The sequence below is a fragment of the Cherax quadricarinatus genome, chromosome 4 (genome assembly GCF_038502225.1).
Source record: "Cherax quadricarinatus isolate ZL_2023a chromosome 4, ASM3850222v1, whole genome shotgun sequence".
Lineage (NCBI taxonomy): Eukaryota > Metazoa > Arthropoda > Malacostraca > Decapoda > Parastacidae > Cherax > Cherax quadricarinatus.
Window position 1 is genome coordinate 52,008,331 of NC_091295.1, and position 23,121 is coordinate 52,031,451.

A 23,121-nucleotide genomic window follows, 5' to 3' on the forward strand; every position below is an offset into this window, starting at 1 on the left:
GGTCATTTAAATCACCTAGGGTGACGTCACCACCCGCGGCAGGTGTGCTAACCTGTCGTCAATTTTTTTTGTTTTTTTTTCCGTTTTTTTTCGTGTATTTATTGTATTATTCTTTCTATTTATTTATTTATTTATTTATTTATTAACAATTTGAGCACACATACAGAGGTACAAAAAAATACAGATAAGAGCAGCATGCCAAAGCCACTTATACTATGCATAGCATTTCGGGCTGGCTTAAAATTAACTAAGCAATGATGAAATCAGTGATAATACATTATTTTAAACAGATAACTATAAAGCACAAATGAGTATTACAAAGACAGGTCATATGGTTGCATGCATTGTTGTACATTCAGTCGTATGGAGTATTCTGTTAGGTAGTGTATTTAAAAAATAATAAAGTTAGATTGGGTTTTAGGTTTAACATTTATGTGATATAATTGTGAGAAACATTTAAGATATACAATTTATAAGGTTCAGTTATTCAGTATTTATTTGGTTTTGGGTGAGTAAGTGATCTTTGAGAAGAGACTTGAATTTATAAACAGGTAGTGTTTCTTTTATATTTACAGGTAATGAATTCCAGATTTTAGGGCCTTTTATGTGCATTGAGTTTTTGCATAGTGTGAGATGGACACGAGGAACATCAAAGAGTGATCTGTGCCTTGTGTTATGGTCATGTGTTCTGTTGAGGTTGGCAAGGAGATGTTTGAGGGGAGGGTTAATATCAGAGTTAAGTGTTCTATGTATGTAATAGGTGCAGTAATAAGTATGGATGTTTTGTATGGTGAGTAGGTTTAGTGTATTGAATATTGGTGGAGTGTGCTGCCTGTAGTGAGAATTTGTTATCATTCTAACTACAGCCTTTTGTTGGGTAATTAGTGGTCTGAGATGGTTAATTGTTGTTGAGCCCCATGCACAAATTCCATAGGTGAGATAGGGGTAAATAAGAGAGTGATATAGGGCCAGGAGGGCTGACTGTGGAACATAGTACCGTATCTTCGATAGTATGCCTACAGTCTTGGAAATTTTCTTAGAAATTTGTTGTATATGTGTATGAAATTTGAGTCTATTATCAAGGTGGATTCCTAAGAATTTTCCCTCTGTTAGCTTTGTGATAGGTGATCCGTTTATCATTATGTTAAGAGGGACATCTGTAGCTCTGTTACCAAACTGAATGAAGTAGGTTTTGTCAATGTTTAGTGTAAGTTTGTTAGTCCTCATCCAGGTAGATATTTTCTGTAATTCGGTATTTACAGTATTGGCTAGCGTGACTGGGCTCGGGTGAGAGAAGACGTATGTAGTGTCATCTGCAAATAGTGTGGGTTTGAGTAATTGCGAAGCATTTGGAAGGTCATTTATGTATAGGAGAAAGAGAAGAGGGCCAAGGACACTTCCCTGTGGGACACCAACTGTAATTGGTTGCGCAGAAGAGTTTGCCCCATTTGTGTACACATATTGGCTTCTGTTGCTGAGGTATGACTTGAGGTAGTTGAGGGAGTGCCCTCTTATACCATAGTGTGACAATTTTACGTGGAGCAAGTCATGGTCAACTGTATCAAAAGCTTTACGTAAGTCAATGAAGATCCCCAGTGGGACTTCTTTTTTCTCTATTGCAGTGTATATATGATCTAGCATGTGTATAATAGCATCATTAGTATTTTTATTAGGCCTGAATCCAAATTGGCAGGGGTTGAGTATGTTTTGGGAGATAAGGTAGGAGTAGATTCGTTTATGAATTAATTTTTCGAAGATTTTTGAGAGAGGGTGTAAGTTGGATATTGGCCTATAGTTATTCAACTCTGTTTGGTCTCCTCCTTTGTGGATCGGGGTGACCCTTGCTATTTTGAGTACTGTAGGGAAGGTGGAGGATTCTATGGATTTGTTAAAGAGTGTTGCAATGATTGGTGATAGCACTTGTGACAGTTTTTTGTATATAAAGGGTGGTAAGGTATTTAAATCTCCTGCCTTGTTTTTTAGTGCGTTGATAATAAGGGAGACTTCGTATGGGTTAGTCGGAGCTAGGAACAGTGTGTTCGGGTAGTTGCTGGTGAGGTAGTCCTTTGGTGGGGTATCTGAGCTTGGGATTTTATTGGCAAGGTTTTGTCCTATAGTGGAGAAGAAATCATTGAGTCTGTTTGCTGTTTCTGTTGGTGGGAGTTGGGGTTCATCTGATTTTGCTAATTTTATTTCGCTATTTCGTGATATCTTTTTTGTTCCCAGAATTTCTGATAGGGTTTTCCAGGTCTTTTTTATATCACCTCGTAAGTTGGATAATCTGTTCTCATAATACAATTTTTTTGCCCTTCTTATCAGGCTGGTTAGGATTGACGAGTAACGTTTTGTTTGGTCTCTGGTTATGTGACCCATTCTGTACTGTTTTTCATATTGGTGTTTTGTATTTATGGATTTGAGAATGCTGGGTGTTAGCCAGGGACTGTTCAGTCTCTTAGCTGTCATCTGTTTAGGTTTTTTAGGGCAGTGCTTGTTATAGAGGTACATGTATTGGGTCTTTTTTAGAAAATTATTAATACATTCGTCAATATCTGTATAGATTTCTAGCTCAGTGTGCCAATCAATGTTTGCTACTGCTGTTGTGAAGTTATTAATGTCCACCTCATTGTGAAGTCTGAAGGTGACTTTAGTAGTGTCTTGGGGTAGTTTACCAAGAGTTGTTATGAGGAAAGTAGGGTAGTGGTCTGTGGTATTATCTGTAATTATGCCTGATTTTAAAGGGGATATGGTGTTGGTCCAGATGTGGTCAAGTAGGGAAACACTAGTCTCTGTAACTCTTGTAGGTTTTGTTACTGTTGGTAGTAACATACAGTTACTCATTGTGTTTGTGAATTCAGTAACGTGTGGGTCCTGGTCTTGCAGGAGATTTATATTGAAGTCACCTGAGAGTAGTAAGTGATCTTTGTTCATGCGTGCATCAGTTATCATACTTCCTAGGTTTTGACTAAATTGGCTAATGTTTGACTGTGGAACTCTGTAGATGTTTATCAATGTGAGAGGTTTTTGTAGGTATTTGGATTTGAATTTAGCTATTATATATTCCCCATGTTCATCCCTTGTGCAAGTATTAGTGATACATTCTAGTTGGTCTGAGTAGTATATGGCTGTGCTACCCCCTTGTTGGTCTGGCCTACAGTTGTGTATGGCTGTGTAACCAGGAATGGCATAGACATCTGTACTATCAGGCTTTAGCCAGGTTTCAGTTAGTGTAATGATGGACATATTGGCATGTAAGGAATTTAGTAATGCTATGAGGTCATCGTAATGCTTGCTTAACCCTTTGACTGTTTCCGACGTATAAATACGTCTTACGAGCCAACGTTTCTGACGTATTTATACGCATAAATTCTAGCAGCTTCAAATCAAGCAGGAGAAAGCTGGTAGGCCCACCTGTGAGAGAATGGGTCTCCATGGTCATTGTGCACCATATAAAAAAAATCGGGGAGCCAGTGGTGCATTGTGGGAATGCCATTTCAGTTGTCCATTTTCAGCATGTCTAGCGGTAAGAAATATGTGATTCCCCAGCAAATCTGGGACTCTTCTCTTCCCAAGTGATGCTCTAACACAGATGGAAGTGTCAGTGAAGATCAATTTCATGATTTGGAGGAGTTTGAGACCAAAAGGAATGGAGGAGGAGGAGGGGGAGGAGGGGAGGAAGAGGAGGAGGAGGGGAGGAAGAGGAGGAGGAGAAGAGGAGGAGGAGGAGGAAGAAGAAGAAGAAGAAGATGTAATAATATTGTTCCTTTGAAGCAAGAAAAAAAAAAGTCCACCCCATGACAGTGACAAGATAAGGGGAGATAACATCTGATAAGAGCTGACTTTGATGAGCGTAAACGAGGGTAGAGCTAAGGAAATATTACATGACCATCGCCCTCCCTTTGTTTTTGCTGGTACACAAACATTTCTGTCTGTCTATTTGTCTCTCTGTCAAGCTCCCTGTCTGTCCATCTAGCTCTGTCTCAGAGAGAGCCACAAGACTGTGTCATCACTTTTACTCACATCTTCAAGCAGAGTATAGCACTTTGTCTGGATTTCTTGGGTTATCCTAGGTAATTTACACTATGTATACTTGTATTTATGTGTACCTGTGAGACAGAGATAGGCAGACAGATAGAAAGAGAGACAGATTGAAAGATATAGAATGAGGGAGAAAGATAATTAGATAGAATGGAGGAGGGGAAGCAGCATCCGACCCCATTGTTTTGACAGGCAGGAGGGGGAATGAGTAATGAGACAATATGTCACTTTGACAGCTGCCGACTTCTGACTCAAAACAATTATAAGCCACACACTCGCACACAAGACAAGGAGGAGGAGAAGGAGGAGAAGGAGGAGGAGAAGGAGGAGGAGAAGGAGAAGGAGGAGGAGAAGGAGGAGGAGGAGGAGGAGGATGATTGTTTGTTTGTTTTGTAAACAAGTTTTGTAAACAATATATTGATAATTATGTTTGTGTGCTTATTGTATTGTATACAACGAGTGTATATATGTACATTGCACCTTACTTTGGTCTCACAGGCCACATAAGTTATGTGAAAAAATAAAATAGTGAAAAAAACAAAAAACCTTCAATTACAAGTAAACTAAAGTTTACCGGGTGAGCGGCAGTCGCCGCTGTTGCCATACGCGGCTCATTTTCTGCAAACTTCACGGCTCTATATCTCAGTAAGTACCAATGGCAAAAATTTTTTTTTGGGACTAAAACACTCAGAAAAATAATCTTAACATTTTCATAAGAAAAAAAAAATTTTTTTTTTTTGAATATTTGGCGACATAGAATGACAGTTTCAGAGAGGGGCCTGAAACAGTCAAAGGGTTAAAGATCTGATATTGTAGTTAAAGATAGTTATGTTGTTGTTGGCACTGAGAAGTGCCTTTGATTGTTCTGCAGTGTTGTAATTACAGTAACTGTTTGATTCATTTAAGTCATTAAATAAGAGGTTGGTATCAGGATCAATGCTTGTAATCATAAGATTTGTAGTGAATCTATAGTTAGAGTTAAGTATAAAACAAAGTAAATAGTCTTAAGCTAAAAAATAGCACCTGAATTATTTAACAAATGTAAAATAATGAGCTAAGGTAGTTTTTTTTTTTTTTTTTTTTTTAAGCTAAAATAAAGGAGACAATATAAAAGGGACTAATACAAATAAAGTGATGATCAAATAATGGAGCTTGGGAATATGATAGTAGGTAGTACTATAAAGGTAATTTTTTAAAGTTAGAATTATAGTATAAAATTATAATATAAAAGGGACTAATATAGATTGTGGTGAACAATAAAGTGGTAATCAAATAAATGAGCTTTGGAATATAATGGCAAAATTGTGAACTTATTCTACTTTAGCACCTGAGAATAGCACCTTGATTATTTTAACAATTGTGAATATATAAACTAGGGTAGTTATATAAAGCTAAAATAAAGGAGAAAATATATAAGGGACTAAAATTAAGTAATGGTAAACAAAGTTAAATGGACAGATGGTAGGAATTATAATATAAACTTATAATATAAAAATACAATTTGAAATGGTACTTGCAATTGCACTAGAGTCTGGTATAGGTTGTTGACAAGATCAAGATTATAACTAGATTTAAATTGACAAAATAAAATTCACAATTAAAGTACCAAAAGAATAATAGTAAAAAAATAACAATGGTAATGTCTTGGTTATAATATGATAGTAAGATGGCAGATAATAATTGACGATTTGGCATCATAATACAGTGGGTGGGACTTGTACGTAGAGTACCAACCAACCAGGAACCTCCCGACACCATTTTGCTGACGTCATGGAAAATTCCAGTCTCGGGGTGGCCGGGGAATATGGCTCAATATAACGCTATTATAGCTTCTACGGCTTATTTATCTATCACAATTGATCTAATATGACATAATAAACAATATAAATAACAAAGAAATATGGTAAATACTCCAGAATGAATATTTTTTTACTTTTTTTTATTATCACACTGGCCGATTCCCACCAAGGCAGGGTGGCCCGAAAAAGAAAAACTTTCACCATCATTCACTCCATCACTGTCTTGCCAGAAGGGTGCTTTACACTACAGTTCTTAAACTGCAACATTAACACCCCTCCTTCAGAGTGCAGGCACTGTACTTCCCATCTCCAGGACTCAAGTCCGGCCTGCCGGTTTCCCTGAATCCCTTCATAAATGTTACTTTGCTCACACTCCAACAGCACGTCAAGTATTAAAAACCATTTGTCTCCATTCACTCCTATCAAACACGCTCATGCATGCCTGCTGGAAGTCCAAGCCCCTCGCACACAAAACCTCCTTTACCCCCTCCCTCCATCCTTTCCTAGGCCGACCCCTACCCCGCCTTCCTTCCACTACAGACTGATACACTCTTGAAGTCATTCTGTTTCGCTCCATTCTCTCTACATGTCCGAACCACCTCAACAACCCTTCCTCAGCCCTCTGGACAACAGTTTTGGTAATCCCACACCTCCTCCTAACTTCCAAACTACGAATTCTCTGCATTATATTCACACCACACATTGCCCTCAGACATGACATCTCCACTGCCTCCAGCCTTCTCCTCACTGCAACATTCATCACCCACGCTTCACACCCATATAAGAGCGTTGGTAAAACTATACTCTCATACATTCCCCTCTTTGCCTCCAAGGACAAAGTTCTTTGTCTCCACAGACTCCTAAGTGCACCACTCACTCTTTTTCCCTCATCAATTCTATGATTCACCTCATCTTTCATAGACCCATCCGCTGACACGTCCACTCCCAAATATCTGAATATGTTCACCTCCTCCATACTCTCTCCCTCCAATCTGATATTCAATCTTTCATCACCTAATCTTTTTGTTATCCTCATAACCTTACTCTTTCCTGTATTCACCTTTAATTTTCTTCTTTTGCACACCCTACCAAATTCATCCACCAATCTCTGCAACTTCTCTTCAGAATCTCCCAAGAGCACAGTGTCATCAGCAAAGAGCAGCTGTGACAACTCCCACTTTGTGTGTGATTCTTTATCTTTTAACTCCACGCCTCTTGCCAAGACCCTCGCATTTACTTCTCTTACAACCCCATCTATAAATATATTAAACAACCACGGTGACATCACACATCCTTGTCTAAGGCCTACTTTTACTGGGAAAAAATTTCCCTCTTTCCTACATACTCTAACTTGAGCCTCACTATCCTCGTAAAAACTCTTCACTGCTTTCAGTAACCTACCTCCTACACCATACACTTGCAACATCTGGCACATTGCCCCCCTATCCACCCTGTCATACGCCTTTTCCAAATCCATAAATGCCACAAAGACCTCTTTAGCCTTATCTAAATACTGTTCACTTATATGTTTCACTGTAAACACCTGGTCCACACACCCCCTACCTTTCCTAAAGCCTCCTTGTTCATCTGCTATCCTATTCTCCGTCTTACTCTTAATTCTTTCAATTATAACTCTACCATACACTTTACCAGGTACACTCAACAGACTTATCCCCCTATAATTTTTGCACTCTCTTTTATCCCCTTTGCCTTTATACAAAGGAACTATGCATGCTCTCTGCCAATCCCTAGGTACCTTACCCTCTTCCATACATTTATTAAATAATTGCACCAACCACTCCAAAACTATATCCCCACCTGCTTTTAACATTTCTATCTTTATCCCATCAATCCCGGCTGCCTTACCCCCTTTCATTTTACCTACTGCCTCACGAACTTCCCCCACACTCACAACTGGCTCTTCCTCACTCCTACAAGATGTTATTCCTCCTTGCCCTATACACGAAATCACAGCTTCCCTATCTTCATCAACATTTAACAATTCCTCAAAATATTCCCTCCATCTTCCCAATACCTCTAACTCTCCATTTAATAACTCTCCTCTCCTATTTTTAACTGACAAATCCATTTGTTCTCTAGGCTTTCTTAACTTGTTAATCTCACTCCAAAACTTTTTCTTATTTTCAACAAAATTTGTTGATAACATCTCACCCACTCTCTCATTTGCTCTCTTTTTACATTGCTTCACCACTCTCTTAACCTCTCTCTTTTTCTCCATATACTCTTCCCTCCTTGCATCACTTCTACTTTGTAAAAACTTCTCATATGCTAACTTTTTCTCCCTTACTACTCTCTTTACATCATCATTCCACCAATCGCTCCTCTTCCCTCCTGCACCCACTTTCCTGTAACCACAAACTTCTGCTGAACACTCTAACACTACATTTTTAATCCTACCCCATACCTCTTCGACCCCATTGCCTATGCTCTCATTAGCCCATCTATCCTCCAATAGCTGTTTATATCTTACCCTAACTGCCTCCTCTTTTAGTTTATAAACCTTCACCTCTCTCTTCCCTGATGCTTCTATTCTCCTTGTATCCCATCTACCTTTTACTCTCAGTGTAGCTACAACTAGAAAGTGATCTGATATATCTGTGGCCCCTCTATAAACATGTACATCCTGAAGTCTACTCAACAGTCTTTTATCTACCAATACATAATCCAACAAACTACTGTCATTTCGCCCTACATCATATCTTGTATACTTATTTATCCTCTTTTTCTTAAAATATGTATTACCTATAACTAAACCCCTTTCTATACAAAGTTCAATCAAAGGGCTCCCATTATCATTTACACCTGGCACCCCAAACTTACCTACCACACCCTCTCTAAAAGTTTCTCCTACTTTAGCATTCAGGTCCCCTACCACAATTACTCTCTCACTTGGTTCAAAGGCTCCTATACATTCACTTAACATCTCCCAAAATCTCTCTCTCTCCTCTGCATTCCTCTCTTCTCCAGGTGCATACACGCTTATTATGACCCACTTCTCGCATCCAACCTTTACTTTAATCCACATAATTCTTGAATTTACACATTCATATTCTCTTTTCTCCTTCCATAACTGATCATTTAACATTACTGCTACCCCTTCCTTTGCTCTAACTCTCTCAGATACTCCAGATTTAATCCCATTTATTTCCCCCCACTGAAACTCTCCTACCCCCTTCAGCTTTGTTTCGCTTAGAGCCAGGACATCCAACTTCTTTTCATTCATAACATCAGCAATCATCTGTTTCTTGTCATCTGCACTACATCCACGCACATTTAAGCATCCCAGTTTTATAAAGTTTTTCTTCTTCTCTTTTTTAGTAAATGTATACAGGAGAAGGGGTTACTAGCCCATTGCTCCCGGCATTTTAGTCGCCTCATACAACACGCATGGCTTACGGAGGAAAGATTCTTTTCCACTTCCCCATGGACAATAGAAGAAATAAAAAAGAACAAGAGCTATTTAGAAAAAGGAGAAAAACCTAGATGTATGTATATATATATATATGCATGTGCGTGTCTGTGAAGTGTGACCAAAGTGTAAGTAGGAGTAGCAAGATATCCCTGTTATCTAGCGTGTTTATGAGACAGTAAAAGAAACCAGCAATCCTACCATCATGCAAAACAGTTACAGGTTTTTGTTTCACAGTCATCTGGCAGGACGGTAGTACTTCCCAGAATGAATAATATATGGCATATTCTCAGAGCGCTCCATCGGGAATAGATTCCCATTCTCAGAGAGGGGCTTCCATTCTCTTTCTTTCACCTCCAGGGTCCTTATATTAAAGAAAACGAACATGGGTAACTATGATATACACTCGTACTGCTGAGAAAAATGTTATTTTCTCGAAAAAAAAAAAATCGGAAAGATTGTTTTACAAGCTAATGGTTTGCTTTTTGAGATATCATAATTTGTTTTTGATTCTTGTGAGGGCAAAAGTCAGATATTTGGCTGAATGTCAAAACCATACAAACTTTATTTTTTTTAAGAATGAAGAAAGGATAAATTACAGAAAGGATAATCATTAGAAATACAGTTTAGCATTGTTTTATGCGTAGATAATGCCAAAACAGCTTCTCCAAGTCTCATGTCGAAGTTTCTGTTCAATATGTATGATTATTAGTAAATAATTTTTTCTCAGTTGTTTTTTGAGCTATCTTATTGAAACTTGGGCACATTACTATTGAAAGGCGCTTCTTTACGTACAAAAAAAAATGAAAGAAATCGAACGAAAAATAAAAAAGTTCATGTGTTAACGTCAGATTCTTAACATGCCCTAATTTTTCCACCTATACAGGGGATCGAACCACGGACCTCAGTGTGTGAGCTGAGTGCGCTGCCTTAATTAATACCTTGTGTACTTGTGAGACAACGTACATAGAAGCAGTCTGTAGGTTGTGTTCATTTTATTTTATTGTCTTTAATGTATGTGCTTATTCAGTAGATTGTGTAATGAATGTTTATTGCTCATCACCAGTGTCAATGTTACATATTGATATATGTATCTATAAATATTTGTACATGAAGTTTTAAATAAAATAAAAAAAAAAATTAATAAGGTCTTTAAAATAGGTAGTACTTGATCCTTAATGAGGTCTTTAAAATAGGTAACTTAATCTTTAGTGGTCTTAAAATTATGTAATTGCCACATTATACTTTTTTTTTTTTTAACACATCGGTCATTTTCCACTGAGGCAGGGTGACCCAAAAAGAACGAAAAATACTTTTAAACATTCAACACTTTCACCATCATTCATACATAATCACTGTCTTTGCAGAGGCACTCAGATATGACAGTTTAAAAATCCCTCCAAACTGCCAATATCCCAAACCCCTCCTTTAAAGTGCAGGCATTGTACTTCCCATCTCTAGGACTCAAGTCCGGCTAACTGGTTTCCAAGAATCCCTTCATAAAGTATTACCTTGCTCAAACTCAAACAGATCGTCAGGTCTGAAAAACCATTCGTCTCCATTCACTCCGATCTAACATGCTCACGCATGCTTGCTGGAAGTCCAAGCCCCTCACCCACAAAACCTCCTTTACCCGCTCCCTCCAACCTCTTCAAGGACGACCCCTACCCCACCTAGCTTCCCCTACAGATTTATATGCTCTCCAAGTCATTCTACTTTGCTCCATTCTTTCTAAATGACCAAACCACCTCAACAACCCCTCTTCAGCCCTCTGACTAATACTTTTAGTAACTGCATACCTCCTCCTAATTTCCACGCTCCGAATTCTCTGCATAATATTTACACCACATATTGCCCTTAGTTAGACACTACATCTCCACTGTCTCCAGCCGCCTCCTTGCCGAAGCATTTACAACCAAAGCTTCACACCCATATAAGAATGTTGGTACCACTATACTTTGCACATTCCTTTCTTTGCCTCCATTATACCTATCAGTTTAAATTCTAATTGGTAATGATTTAAAAATCTAACCATCCTTTCAATAGGGGTGTCCCATATGCCGGCAATATACTCTTGATTCAAGAAACTGGAGTTATTCCTCCCCTTCCACTGATCAAATCTGATTACCTTCCATTCCCCAGGCACTGTATGACCCTCATGGGTTTAGTGCCTGCACTCTACAGGAGGGGTTTAGGATATTTGCTGTTTAGAGGGACATTGAATTTGTCACATCTGTGCACCTCTGGCAAGACAGAGACAGTGTGAATGATGGTGAAAGTGATTCTTTTCTGGGTCACCTTGCCTCAGTGGGAGACAGCTGGTATGTTAATAATAATAATAATAGTGAAAGTGTTTCTTTTTTTGGGTCGCCCTGCCTCGGTGGGAGATGACCAGCGTGTTGAAAAAAAAGAGGAATAATAATAGTAATAGTAATATTTTGTGAAAGGATTCAGGGAAACCAGTTAGCAAGACTTGAGTCCTGGTGGGAGGAGACCACCATGTTAAAAAATAATAGAAATAGAAAAAAATCTAACCATGTCCTTCGTGAGTAATGCCAGTTCCATGAGGGCAGAGTGCTAGGAATTCCTGAGTGCCTGTCTGTGGGCAAGCTTGACATGGAGTTCCCCAACCCATAGGTTGACCAAGGATAACAATGCAGCAGCAATAGGCTGACTTGGTGGTCGGAGTAGTCGATGGGTTAGAACACTGGCCATCCCGATACATCGCATAGCAGAAGTCCAATTTTGTGTCTGTAATATTGCAAGAAATTTTTAAGGTTAAATTCAAAGTACAGTACTATAACAAAGTGAACAACACTCAAGGTTACACGAATCTGAAAAAACAAATTAAATTCCTCAAATATGTATAAATGTCATGCTAACTGCATTTTGTTATTACACAGTTTCTGTAAAATTCTAAATGCTGTAAAGAGTTTTTATGAGGATAGTGAGGCTCAGGTTAGGGTGTGTAGAAGAGAGGGAGACTACTTCCCGGTAAAAGTAGGTCTTAGACAGGGATGTGTAATGTCACCATGGTTGTTTAATATATTTATAGATGGGGTTGTAAAAGAAGTAAATGCTAGGGTGTTCGGGAGAGGGGTGGGATTAAATTATGGGGAATCAAATTCAAAATGGGAATTGACACAGTTGCTTTTTGCTGATGATACTGTGCTTATGGGAGATTCTAAAGAAAAATTGCAAAGGTTAGTGGACGAGTTTGGGAGTGTGCGTAAAGGTAGAATGTTGAAAGTGAACATAGAAAAGAGTAAGGTGATGAGGGTATCAAATGATTTAGATAAAGAAAAATTGGATATCAAATTGGGGAGGAGGAGTATGGAAGAAGCGAATGTTTTCAGATACTTGGGAGTTGACGTGTCAGCAGATAGATTTATGAAGGATGAGGTTAATCATAGAATTGATGAGGGAAAAAAGGCGAGTGGTGCGTTGAGGTATATGTGGAGTCAAAAAACGTTATCTATGGAGGCAAAGAAGGGAATGTATGAAAGTATAGTAGTACCAACACTCTTATATGGATGTGAAGCTTGGGTGGTAAATGCAGCAGCGAGGAGATGGTTGGAGGCAGTGGAGATGTCCTGTCTAAGGGCAATGTGTGGTGTAAATATTATGCAGAAAATTCGGAGTGTGGAAATTAGGAAAAGGTGTGGAGTTAATAAAAGTATTAGTCAGAGGGCAGAAGAGGGGTTGTTGAGGTGGTTTGGTCATTTAGAGAGAATGGATCAAAGTAGAATGACACGGAAAGCATATAAATCTATAGGGGAAGGAAGGCAGGGTAGGGGTCGTCCTCGAAAGGGTTGGAGAGAGGGGGTAAAGGAGGTTTTGCGGGCGAGGGGCTTGGACTTCCAGCAAGCGTGCATGAGTGTGTTAGATAGGAGTGAATGGAGACAAATGGTACTTGGGACCTGACGATCTGTTGGAGTGTGAGCAGGGTAATATTTAGTGAAGGGATTCAGGGAAACCGGTTATTTTCATATAGTCGGACTTGAGTCCTGGAAATTGGAACTACAATGCCTGCACTTTAACCCTTTGACTGTCGCGGCCGTATATATACGTATTACGAGGTACCGTTTGACGTATATATACTCATCAATTCTAGCAGCTGCAAATCAAGCAGGAGAAAGCTGGTAGGCCCACATGTGAGAGAATGGGTCTGTGTGGTCAGTGTGCACCATATAAAAAAAATCCTGGAGCACGCAGTTTACCTGGAGTTTACCTGGAGAGAGTTCCGGGGGTCAACGCCCCCGCGGCCCGGTCTGTGACCAGGCCTCCGTTTTTTTTTAATTAAAATGCCGACTTTGTGGTCTATTTTCGTATAGTACTTATGGTTGTATTCTCGTTTTCTTGATCTCATTTGATAGAATGGAAAACATATTATAGAAACAGAGGTGATTTTGATTGATTTTACTATAAAAAGAACCTAGAAATGGAGCTCAAAGTAGGGGAAATGTTTGATTTTTGCCAATGTTCAAAAGTAAACAAATGATGTCATTGTCCAATAAATGTCCAACTAGCCATTCTAATATGCAGTCATGAATGGGTTGATGTTATTTATACAATTATTACAGTATTGCAGTAGTCTGCATAATAGTAAGTCTTCTATTTTTTGTTTGAATAAAAATTCAAAATAGAAAGCAAGAGTAATATCAGAGGGCCCTGGAGACATGACTGATGAGCAAAGAAAATGTTATTTTAGGAATGTCTGCATTGTTCATTCTGGACCTTATTTTGAAATTGTCATATTTTTTAGTTTTCGTGAAATTGGCCAAATTGCAAATTTCTGACCACATTATTATGTAGTTGAAATTGGTAAATGGGCAGTTTCTTGTACTCAATCGATAGAAAAAATGGAGTTCTAAAGAAATAGCTATGAGTTTGGGCGACTGGAACAATGGAATTAGCCGAAAATAGGGCTCAAAGTGGGCGAAATCGCCGATTTGTAAATAGCGCTGAGGTCGCTAACTTCGCGAGAGCATAATTCCGTCAGTTTTCCATCAAATTTCGTTTTTTGGGTGTCATTACAATCGGGAAAAGATTCTCTATCATTTCATAAGAAAAAATAATTTTTTTTTTTAAATTTTGCGACACCAGGAGACACCTCAGGATTGGGGGTTGCGACAGTCAAAGGGTTAAAGGAGGGGTTTGGGATATTGGCAGTTTGGAGGGATATGTTGTGTATCTTTGTATGTATATGCTTCTAAACTGTTGTATTCTGAGCACCTCTGCAAAAACAGCGATAATGTATGAGTGTGGTGAAAGTGTTGAATGATGATGAAAGTATTTTCTTTTTGGGGATTTTCTTTCTTTTTTGGGTCACCCTGCCTCGGTGGGAAATGGCCGACTTGTTGAAAAAAAAAATATATATATATATACATGCACACACACACATGCATGTATGTATGTATAAATAAATATGTATATAGCTTACCCAGGCAAGTCACACCATTCACACCTAATGTGAAACCTGGAGGGCATTCACACTGGAAGCTGCCATCAGTATTGATGCAACAGCCATTCTTGCAAGGTCCTGATGCACACTCATCTAGATCTTTGGGAATTGATCACAAATTAAAACATTGGAATAAGATAAAATGTTAATTATTGAAACATAGTTTTTTATTTTTTTTTTTTTATGATACACTCAGAATTAGTCATCCACAGACGCAGAACTTGATACACCCTTTCCCCTTACTATGAAGGTTACGTTCCGGAGAATGCAATCGTTTATCAAGTGCAATAACGCTAGACCTAAAACACGATGCTGAATTCAGCATCTTTATTTATTTATTTATTTATTTATTTAAAAATTTGAGCACACATACAGAGGTACAACAAATACAGGTAAGAGCAGTATGCCAAAGCCACTTATACTATGCATAGCATTACGGGCTGGCTTAAAATTAACTTAAGATTAACTAAGCAATGATGAAATCAGTGATAAAACATTAATGTAAACAGGTTACTATAAAGCACAAGTGAGTATTACAAAGACAGGTCATATGGTTGTATGCATTGTTGTACATTCAGTAGAATGGAGTATTCTGTTAGGTAGTGTATTTAAAAAATACTGAAGTTAGATTGGGTTTTAGGTTTAACATTTATGTGATATAATTGTGAGAAACATTTAAGATATACAATTTATAAGGTTCAGTTATTCAGTATTTATTTGGTTTTGGGTGAGTAAGTGATCTTTGAGAAGAGACTTGAATTTATAAACAGGTAGTGTTTCTTTTATATTTACAGGTAATGAATTCCAGATTTTAGGGCCTTTTATGTGCATTGAGTTTTTACATAGTGTGAGATGGACACGGGGAACATCAAAGAGTGATCTGTGCCTTGTGTTATGGTCATGTGTTCTGTTGAGGTTGGCAAGGAGATGTTTGAGGGGAGGGTTAATATCAGAGTTAAGTGTTCTATGTATGTAATAGGTGCAGTAGTAAGTATGGATGTTTTGTATGGTGAGGAGGTTTAGTGTATTGAATATTGGTGGAGTGTGCTGCCTATAGTGAGAATTTGTTATCATTCTAACTGCAGCCTTTTGTTGGGTAATTAGTGGTCTGAGATGGTTACTTGTTGTTGAGCCCCATGCACAAATTCCATAGGTGAGATAGGGGTAAATAAGAGAGTGATATAGGGCCAGGAGGGCTGACTGTGGAGCATAGTACCGTATCTTCGATAGTATGCCTACAGTCTTGGAAATTTTCTTAGAAATTTGTTGTATATGTGTATGAAATTTGAGTCTATTATCAAGGTGGATTCCTAAGAATTTTCCCTCTGTTAGCTTTGTGATAGGTGATCCGTTTATCATTATGTTAAGAGGGACATCTGTAGCTCTGTTACCAAACTGAATGAAGTAGGTTTTGTCAATGTTTAGTGTAAGTTTGTTAGTTCTCATCCAGGTAGATATTTTCTGTAATTCGGTATTTACAGTATTGGCTAGCGTGACTGGGCTCGGGTGGGAGAAGACGTATGTAGTGTCATCTGCAAATAGTGTGGGTTTGAGTAATTGCGAAGCATTTGGTAGGTCATTTATGTATAGGAGAAAGAGAAGAGGGCCAAGGACACTTCCCTGTGGGACACCAACTGTAATTGGTTGTGCAGAGGAGTTTGCCCCATTTGCATACACATATTGGCTTCTGTTGCTGAGGTATGACTTGAGGTAGTTGAGGGAGTGCCCTCTTATACCATAGTGTGACAATTTTACGTGGAGCAAGTCATGGTCAACTGTATCAAAAGCTTTACGTAAGTCAATGAAGATCCCCAGTGGGACTTCTTTTTTCTCTATTGCAGTGTATATATGTTCTAGCATGTGTATAATAGCATCATTAGTATTTTTATTAGGCCTGAATCCAAATTGGCAGGGGTTGAGTATGTTTTGGGAGATAAGGTAGGAGTAGATTCGTTTATGAATTAATTTTTCGAAGATTTTTGAGAGAGGGTGTAAGTTGGATATTGGCCTATAGTTATTCAACTCTGTTTGGTCTCCTCCTTTGTGGATCGGGGTGACCCTTGCTATTTTGAGTACTGTAGGGAAGGTGGAGGATTCAATGGATTTGTTAAAGAGTGTTGCTATGATTGGTGATAGCACTTGTGACACTTTTTTGTATATAAAGGGTGGTAAGGTATTTAAATCTCCTGCCTTGTTTTTTAGTGTGTTGATAATAAGTGAGACTTCGTATGGGTTAGTCGGAGCTAGGAACAGTGTGTTCGGGTAGTTGCCGGTGAGGTAGTCATTTGGTGGGGTATCTGAGCTTGGGATTTTATTGGCAAGGTTTTGTCCTATAGTGGAGAAGAAATCATTGAGTCTGTTTGCTGTTTCTGTTGGTGGGAGTTGGGGTTCATCTGATTTTGCTAATTTTATTTCGCTATTTCGTGATATCTTTTTTGTTCCTAGAATTTCTGATAGGGTTTTCCAGGTCTTTTTTATATCACCTCGTAAGTTGGATAATCTGTTCTCATAATACAATTTTTTTGCCCTTCTTATCAGGCTGGTTAGGATTGACGAGTAACGTTTTGTTTGGTCTCTGGTTATGTGACCCATTCTGTACTGTTTTTCATATTGGTGTTTTGTATTTATGGATTTGAGAATGCTGGGTGTTAGCCAGGGACTGTTCAGTCTCTTAGCTGTCATCTGTTTAGTTTTTTTAGGGCAGTGCTTGTTATAGAGGTATTGGGTCATTTTTAGAAAATTATTAATACATTCGTCAATGTCTGTATAGATTTCTAGCTCAGTGTGCCAGTCAATGTTTGCTACTGCTGCTGTGAAGTTATTAATGGCTGCCTCATTGTGAAGTCTGAAGGTGACTTTAGTAGTGTCTTGGGGTAGTTTACCAAGAGTTGTTATGAGGAAAGTAGGGTAGTGGTCTGTGGTATTATCTGTAATTATGCCTGATTTTAAAGGGGATATGGTGTTGGTCCAGATGTGGTCAAGTAGGGAAACACTAGTCTCTGTAACTCTTGTAGGTTTTGTTACTGTTGGTAGCAACATACAGTTACTCATTGTGTTTGTGAATTCAGTAACGTGTGGGTCCTGGTCTTGCAGGAGATTTATATTGAAGTCACCTGAGAGTAGTAAGTGATCTTTGTTCATGCGTGCATCAGTTATCATACTTCCTAGGTTTTGACTAAATTGGCTAATGTTTGACTGTGGAACTCTGTAGATGTTTATCAATGTGAGAGGTTTTTGTAGGTATTTGGATTTGAATTTGGCTATTATATATTCCCCATGTTCATCCCTTGTGCAAGTATTAGTGATACATTCTAGTTGGTCTGAGTAGTATATGGCTGTGCCACCCCCTTGTTGGTCTGGCCTACAGTTGTGTATGGCTGTGTAACCAGGAATGGCATAGACATCTGTACTATCAGGCTTTAGCCAGGTTTCAGTTAGTGTAATGATGGACATATTGGCATGTAAGGAATTTAGTAATGCTATGAGGTCATCGTAATGCTTGCTTAAAGATCTGATATTGTAGTTAAAGATAGTTATGTTGTTGTTGGCACTGAGAAGTGCCTTTGATTGTTCTGCAGTGTAGTAATTACAGTAACTGTTTGATTCATTTAAGTCATTAAATAAGAGATTGGTATCAGGATCAATGCTTGTAATCATAAGATTTGTAGTGAATCTATAGTTAGAATTAAGTATAAAACAAAGTAAATAGTCTTAAGCTAAAAAAAAGCACCTGAATTATTTAACAAATGTAAAATAATGAGCTAAGGTAGTTTTTTTTTTTTTTTTTTTTTTAAGCTAAAATAAAGGAGACAATATAAAAGGGACTAATACAAATATAGTGATGATCAAATAATGGAGCTTGGGAATATGATAGTAGGTAGTACTATAAAGGTAATTCTTTAAAGTTAGAATTATAGTGTAAAATAATAATATAAAAGGGACTAATATAAGTTGTGGTGAACAATAAAGTGGTAATCAAATAATGAGCTTTGGAATATAATGGCAAAATTGTGAACTTATTCTACTTTAGCACCTGAGAATAGCACCTTGATTATTTTAACAATTGTGAATATATAAACTAGGGTAGTTATATAAAGCTAAAATAAAGGAGAAAATATATAAGGGACTAAAATTAAGTAATGGTAAACAAAGTTAAATGGACAGGTGGTCACTATGAAATAATATTGGTTTAGGAGTAAGATCTGATTTGTAATATTAAATAAATTGAGCAGTTTATTGCACAATAAAAGTAAAAAAAAATGAGGTAGTTGGTACTAGCTAGCAAAAGATAGTTTTGGTACTTGCAAAAAAGTAATTGGAATGTACACTAATTGCATACACAATGAAAAGTGACTAAAAAAACAAGTAGTGATAAACAAAATTAAATGGACAGGTAAGAATAATGAATATTATTAATTTGGAGTAAGATTTGACTTGTAGTTTAAAATTATGAGCAATTAATAGCAGTAAGAAAGAAGTATAGAGTATTGGAGGTAGTTGGCATTAGCTAGTGATGAAAAATAATAAAAATAATTATGCACAATATAATAGTAATGTACACTATATGTACCACACGTATATATGTATTAAGGGCACTTATCTAATCTGTTACAGAAATGTCAGCTTTTCTAAGGAAGGTAGAGAAATCGTGTTCATTTGAGATGGTATATTGTTGTCCTGTTGATGTTTTCCTTACTAGTATTTTCCCATCTCGCGTGAAACACTGGTGTATTTTGTTTTCCTGTTTAAGTTTTCTCAGCCTGAACAGAAGGTTTTGACGTTTTTTTGTTAGACACTCATTTATGTACACTCCATTTTTCATTGTAATTGCTGATTTAATTAGGTGTTTTCTTTTATCGGATGAATGAAGTCTGATCATTATACTGTGTTTACTTCCTGGTTTTCCTAACAAACGTGTTTCTTTGATTTCATTGTTTTGCACGATGACTTGTACGTGGTTCTGTATTATCCTGATAGCAGTTTCTTTGCACTGTGCTTGTGTTATGTCACTTGGAATGTGTGGACTGTTTATTATAACTGCATCAGACAACTTATCTTGTTCAGTTTTGTCGTCTTGGAAATCAAGGTATTCATTTAGTCGAGTGTGCATGTTCTGACTCCAGTCCTTGATTGCTTCTTCAACCTTCATATTTATTGTTGTTATTTGCTCAGTGTGACTGGCTATAGCTGCTTTTAGAGTATTTTCTGTGTCAACACTTCCCGATGTAATCTTCTCTTCAAGGTTTTGGATCTTATTCTCGAGGTTGATTATCTTGGATTCTCGTCGCTCGAGTGTTGCTTTGATATCTTTGATTTCATTTTCTAGAGCAACGATGTAGTCCTTGATATTGTCAGGAATAATCATACCTGAGTTATCATGGGTGAATCCTTTGAAGGGAGTGGAGTTGGAGGGGGAGTCAGCCATGTTTGTTGTTGTTGTTGTTGTTCCTTGGGTGGCGGCGGTGAGGGGGGTTGATGATACACTGGCGTCCTGCTGGGTAGACAAGTTGAGTTCTAGGGTCCTTGCTGTTATTCTTTTATTACTGGTGTTGTTTCTTCTGCGATATCCTTTCATAGTATCACTGAAGTAGATACTGTGTAGCAATGGAGGAGAAGGCTTGTTTTCTCGGAGCTTGGGTTAGGTGATTGTCTGGCAGCGGAGGCAGTGTTTGGGTTAGCAGGGCTGTCTTCCTTAGATCTTCTAATTTTGTCAAGATTTGGGTTACATTCTTAGTATTCTTGGGTCATGTTGTGGTCTACGTGGGTTCATGTAGTTGAACTTTCACTTAGGCCATCACAAGTTTTGATGAGCGATGTTTTTTTGAGAAAGAAGAGCTGGTAGGATACCGTTGCTGCCGCTGGGGGAAGCGCTTAACCCTTAAACGGTCCAAACATATATATACGTTTTTTCAACATCTGAAAGTATGTAAAAAAATGTAGATCTTTTTTGTTTTACATTTGAAAACGTGTAAAAAAAACTTTTATCTATATTTTTTTTTTTGTTATATTTGAAAATATGTAAAAAAAGTTAGATCTACTTATGGAGCACTACGAATTTGAATGTCGATCTGTTTGGACCATTTAAGGGTTAATAATAAACATAATATGTAACTGAAAAGCATTGTATTAATGAGACACACTAAAATCTAACACCTTAAAGAGAGATACACCTGTAGTTAGATTTCATTAGGTATGATGATACCTCTCTTTCTGAAAAGCATATATGTGTAGTAATCAGATTTTGTCAACTACCTATATCAAGCATACATTTAAAAATATAACATACCAATGCATGTTCTTCCATACACAAATAACCCGCACATAAAAGAGAGAAGCTTACGACGACGTTTCGGTCCGACTTGGACCACTGACAAAGTCACACTAACAGAGGTGGAGCAGGACGGCTATATATAGGCAGGAAGAGGTGGAGGTAGTAGTAGTAGAAGTAGTAGTAGTACAAGAATTGTATATAATACCGACAGGATGAAATTAAGACACATGCACAACACCCGGGCATCCCCATCGTAGATGCTTCGCCATCCAGCCAGCCACTGGATGGCGAAACGTCCACAACAAAGACAACCAGACGCCGCACATGTGTCTTAATTTCATCAGTAGTTGTAGTAGAAGAAGAAGAGGTAGTAGTAGTGGTGGTGGTAGAAGTGGGAAATAAGGATGACAAGCCAGTCAAATACAAAGGAAGGGGAGCACTGCAAGAGAGCTAGATACCCACAGAGGGAGAGCAAGCGCACAGAGGTGCGTGAAAGGGGAAGTGGTGAAATAAAATAAATGAAGAAGGAACAGAAACACGAGACAGGAGAGAGAAAGACAACCCAGAGGAGAAAAGGAGAGAGGAAAGGGGAAGAGGAAGAAGAAAAAGAAAAAGAAAAAATGAGGATTCAGGTTAAGTCACGGGTGTTCTGAAGTTTGGAGCATTTTACAATGTAGTGGGAGAGGAAGGCATCTACAGAGACAAAGCCAGGGCTAAGGTTCATACAAGGAAAGTTGTGTATTAGAGAGGATTCAACTAGACGGCGACTGTTCGAGTTGGAAGTAGGGAAGACAGTTTTAGCAGAAGACCAGTCAATAGGATGGCTATGATCTCTGACGTGACAGAAAAGAGCATTGTTAGTGTCGGCAAGCCTAACACTATTTTTGTGCTCCCTAAGTCTGTCAGAAAGAGATTGACCAGTTTCTCCGAAGTATTGAAGAGGACAGGAGGAGCAAGAAATAGAGTAGACACCAGGAACATCTGTAGAGGGAGGAGAGGTATGAACGAGATTAGTGCGAAGAGTGTTAGTCTGGCGGAAGGTAAGCTTGATGTCTAAGGGACGGAGAGAATTGTTGAGATTAGAAAGACCGGAAATGTAGGGAAGGCAGAGGATAGAAGAGTTCCCATGAGTAGAGAGTTTGGGAGAGAAGAAATTGCGTTTAGCACGTGAGAGGGCAGAGTCTATGAAATAGGAAGAGTAGCCAAGACGGGAGAACGAATTATGAAGAGTGGAAATTTCTGCTGGAAGGAACTGAGGATCACAGATGCGGAGGGCACGGAGAAAGAGGGAGATAAGAACACTTTTCTTGACAGGGGAAGCATGATAGGAAAAGTAGTGAATGTACATGCCACTGTGCATAGGTTTACGGTAAACGGAAAAGGAAAAACCTGTAACTGAGCGGTGGACATGGACATCAAGGAAAGGAAGTAAGGAATTAGATTCCCATTCAGCTTTAAACTTAATGGAAGGGGCAAGATTATTAAGAGCTTCAAGAAAAGGTTGGAAGAGACTGGAGTCATGAGGCCACAGTGCAAAGATGTCATCCACATAGCGGAGCCAGAGTGAAGGTTGCACATCGAGGATAGGAAGAAGAACAGTCTCGAAGTATTCCATGTAAAGATTAGCAAGAACAGGAGAGAGAGGAGAGCCCATAGCGACACCGAAGGTTTGAGAATAATATTTCCCTTGGAAGGAAAAGGAGTTAGAGTCCACACAGAGGCGGATCAGATCAAGAAAGACATCAGTGGGGATAGGGAGATGAAGAAACCCTTCATGGGCCTTCTCTCTAAGGAAATCAAGGACATCGTCAAGAGGGACATTGTGTATCGTTCCAGTCACAGTATTGTGCCTTTTTGTTATTCATGTTCTTCCACTGGGCGCCAATGTATATCCAGGTTGACACACACACTTAAATGACCCATCTATATTGACACAGGAACCATGTTCACACATGCCTGCCTCATTACATTCATCTATGTCAGTGCAAAAACTTCCATCAGTGGCATGTGTATAGCCATTACTACATACACATTGGTACCTTCCCTCAAGGTTTTCGCATCGTCCGAACAGACAAATAAATCTGTTCTCCTCGCATTCATCAATATCTGAAAGATAAATTAA

General features: G+C 38.4%; 1 protein-coding gene across 1 annotated transcript in view; it reads right to left on the minus strand.

Moving 5' to 3' along the window:
• Positions 1-23,121, minus strand: part of LOC128695365 (fibrillin-2-like) — a 45,683-nt gene that overhangs the window by 18,247 nt on the left and 4,315 nt on the right. The window contains exons 5-6 of the mRNA XM_070096764.1: positions 14,708-14,827; positions 11,800-12,015 (exon numbers count right to left, since the gene is read on the minus strand). Of these exons, the coding sequence (XP_069952865.1) occupies positions 11,800-12,015; positions 14,708-14,827 (336 nt within the window). The remainder of the gene's footprint in view (positions 1-11,799; positions 12,016-14,707; positions 14,828-23,121) is intronic.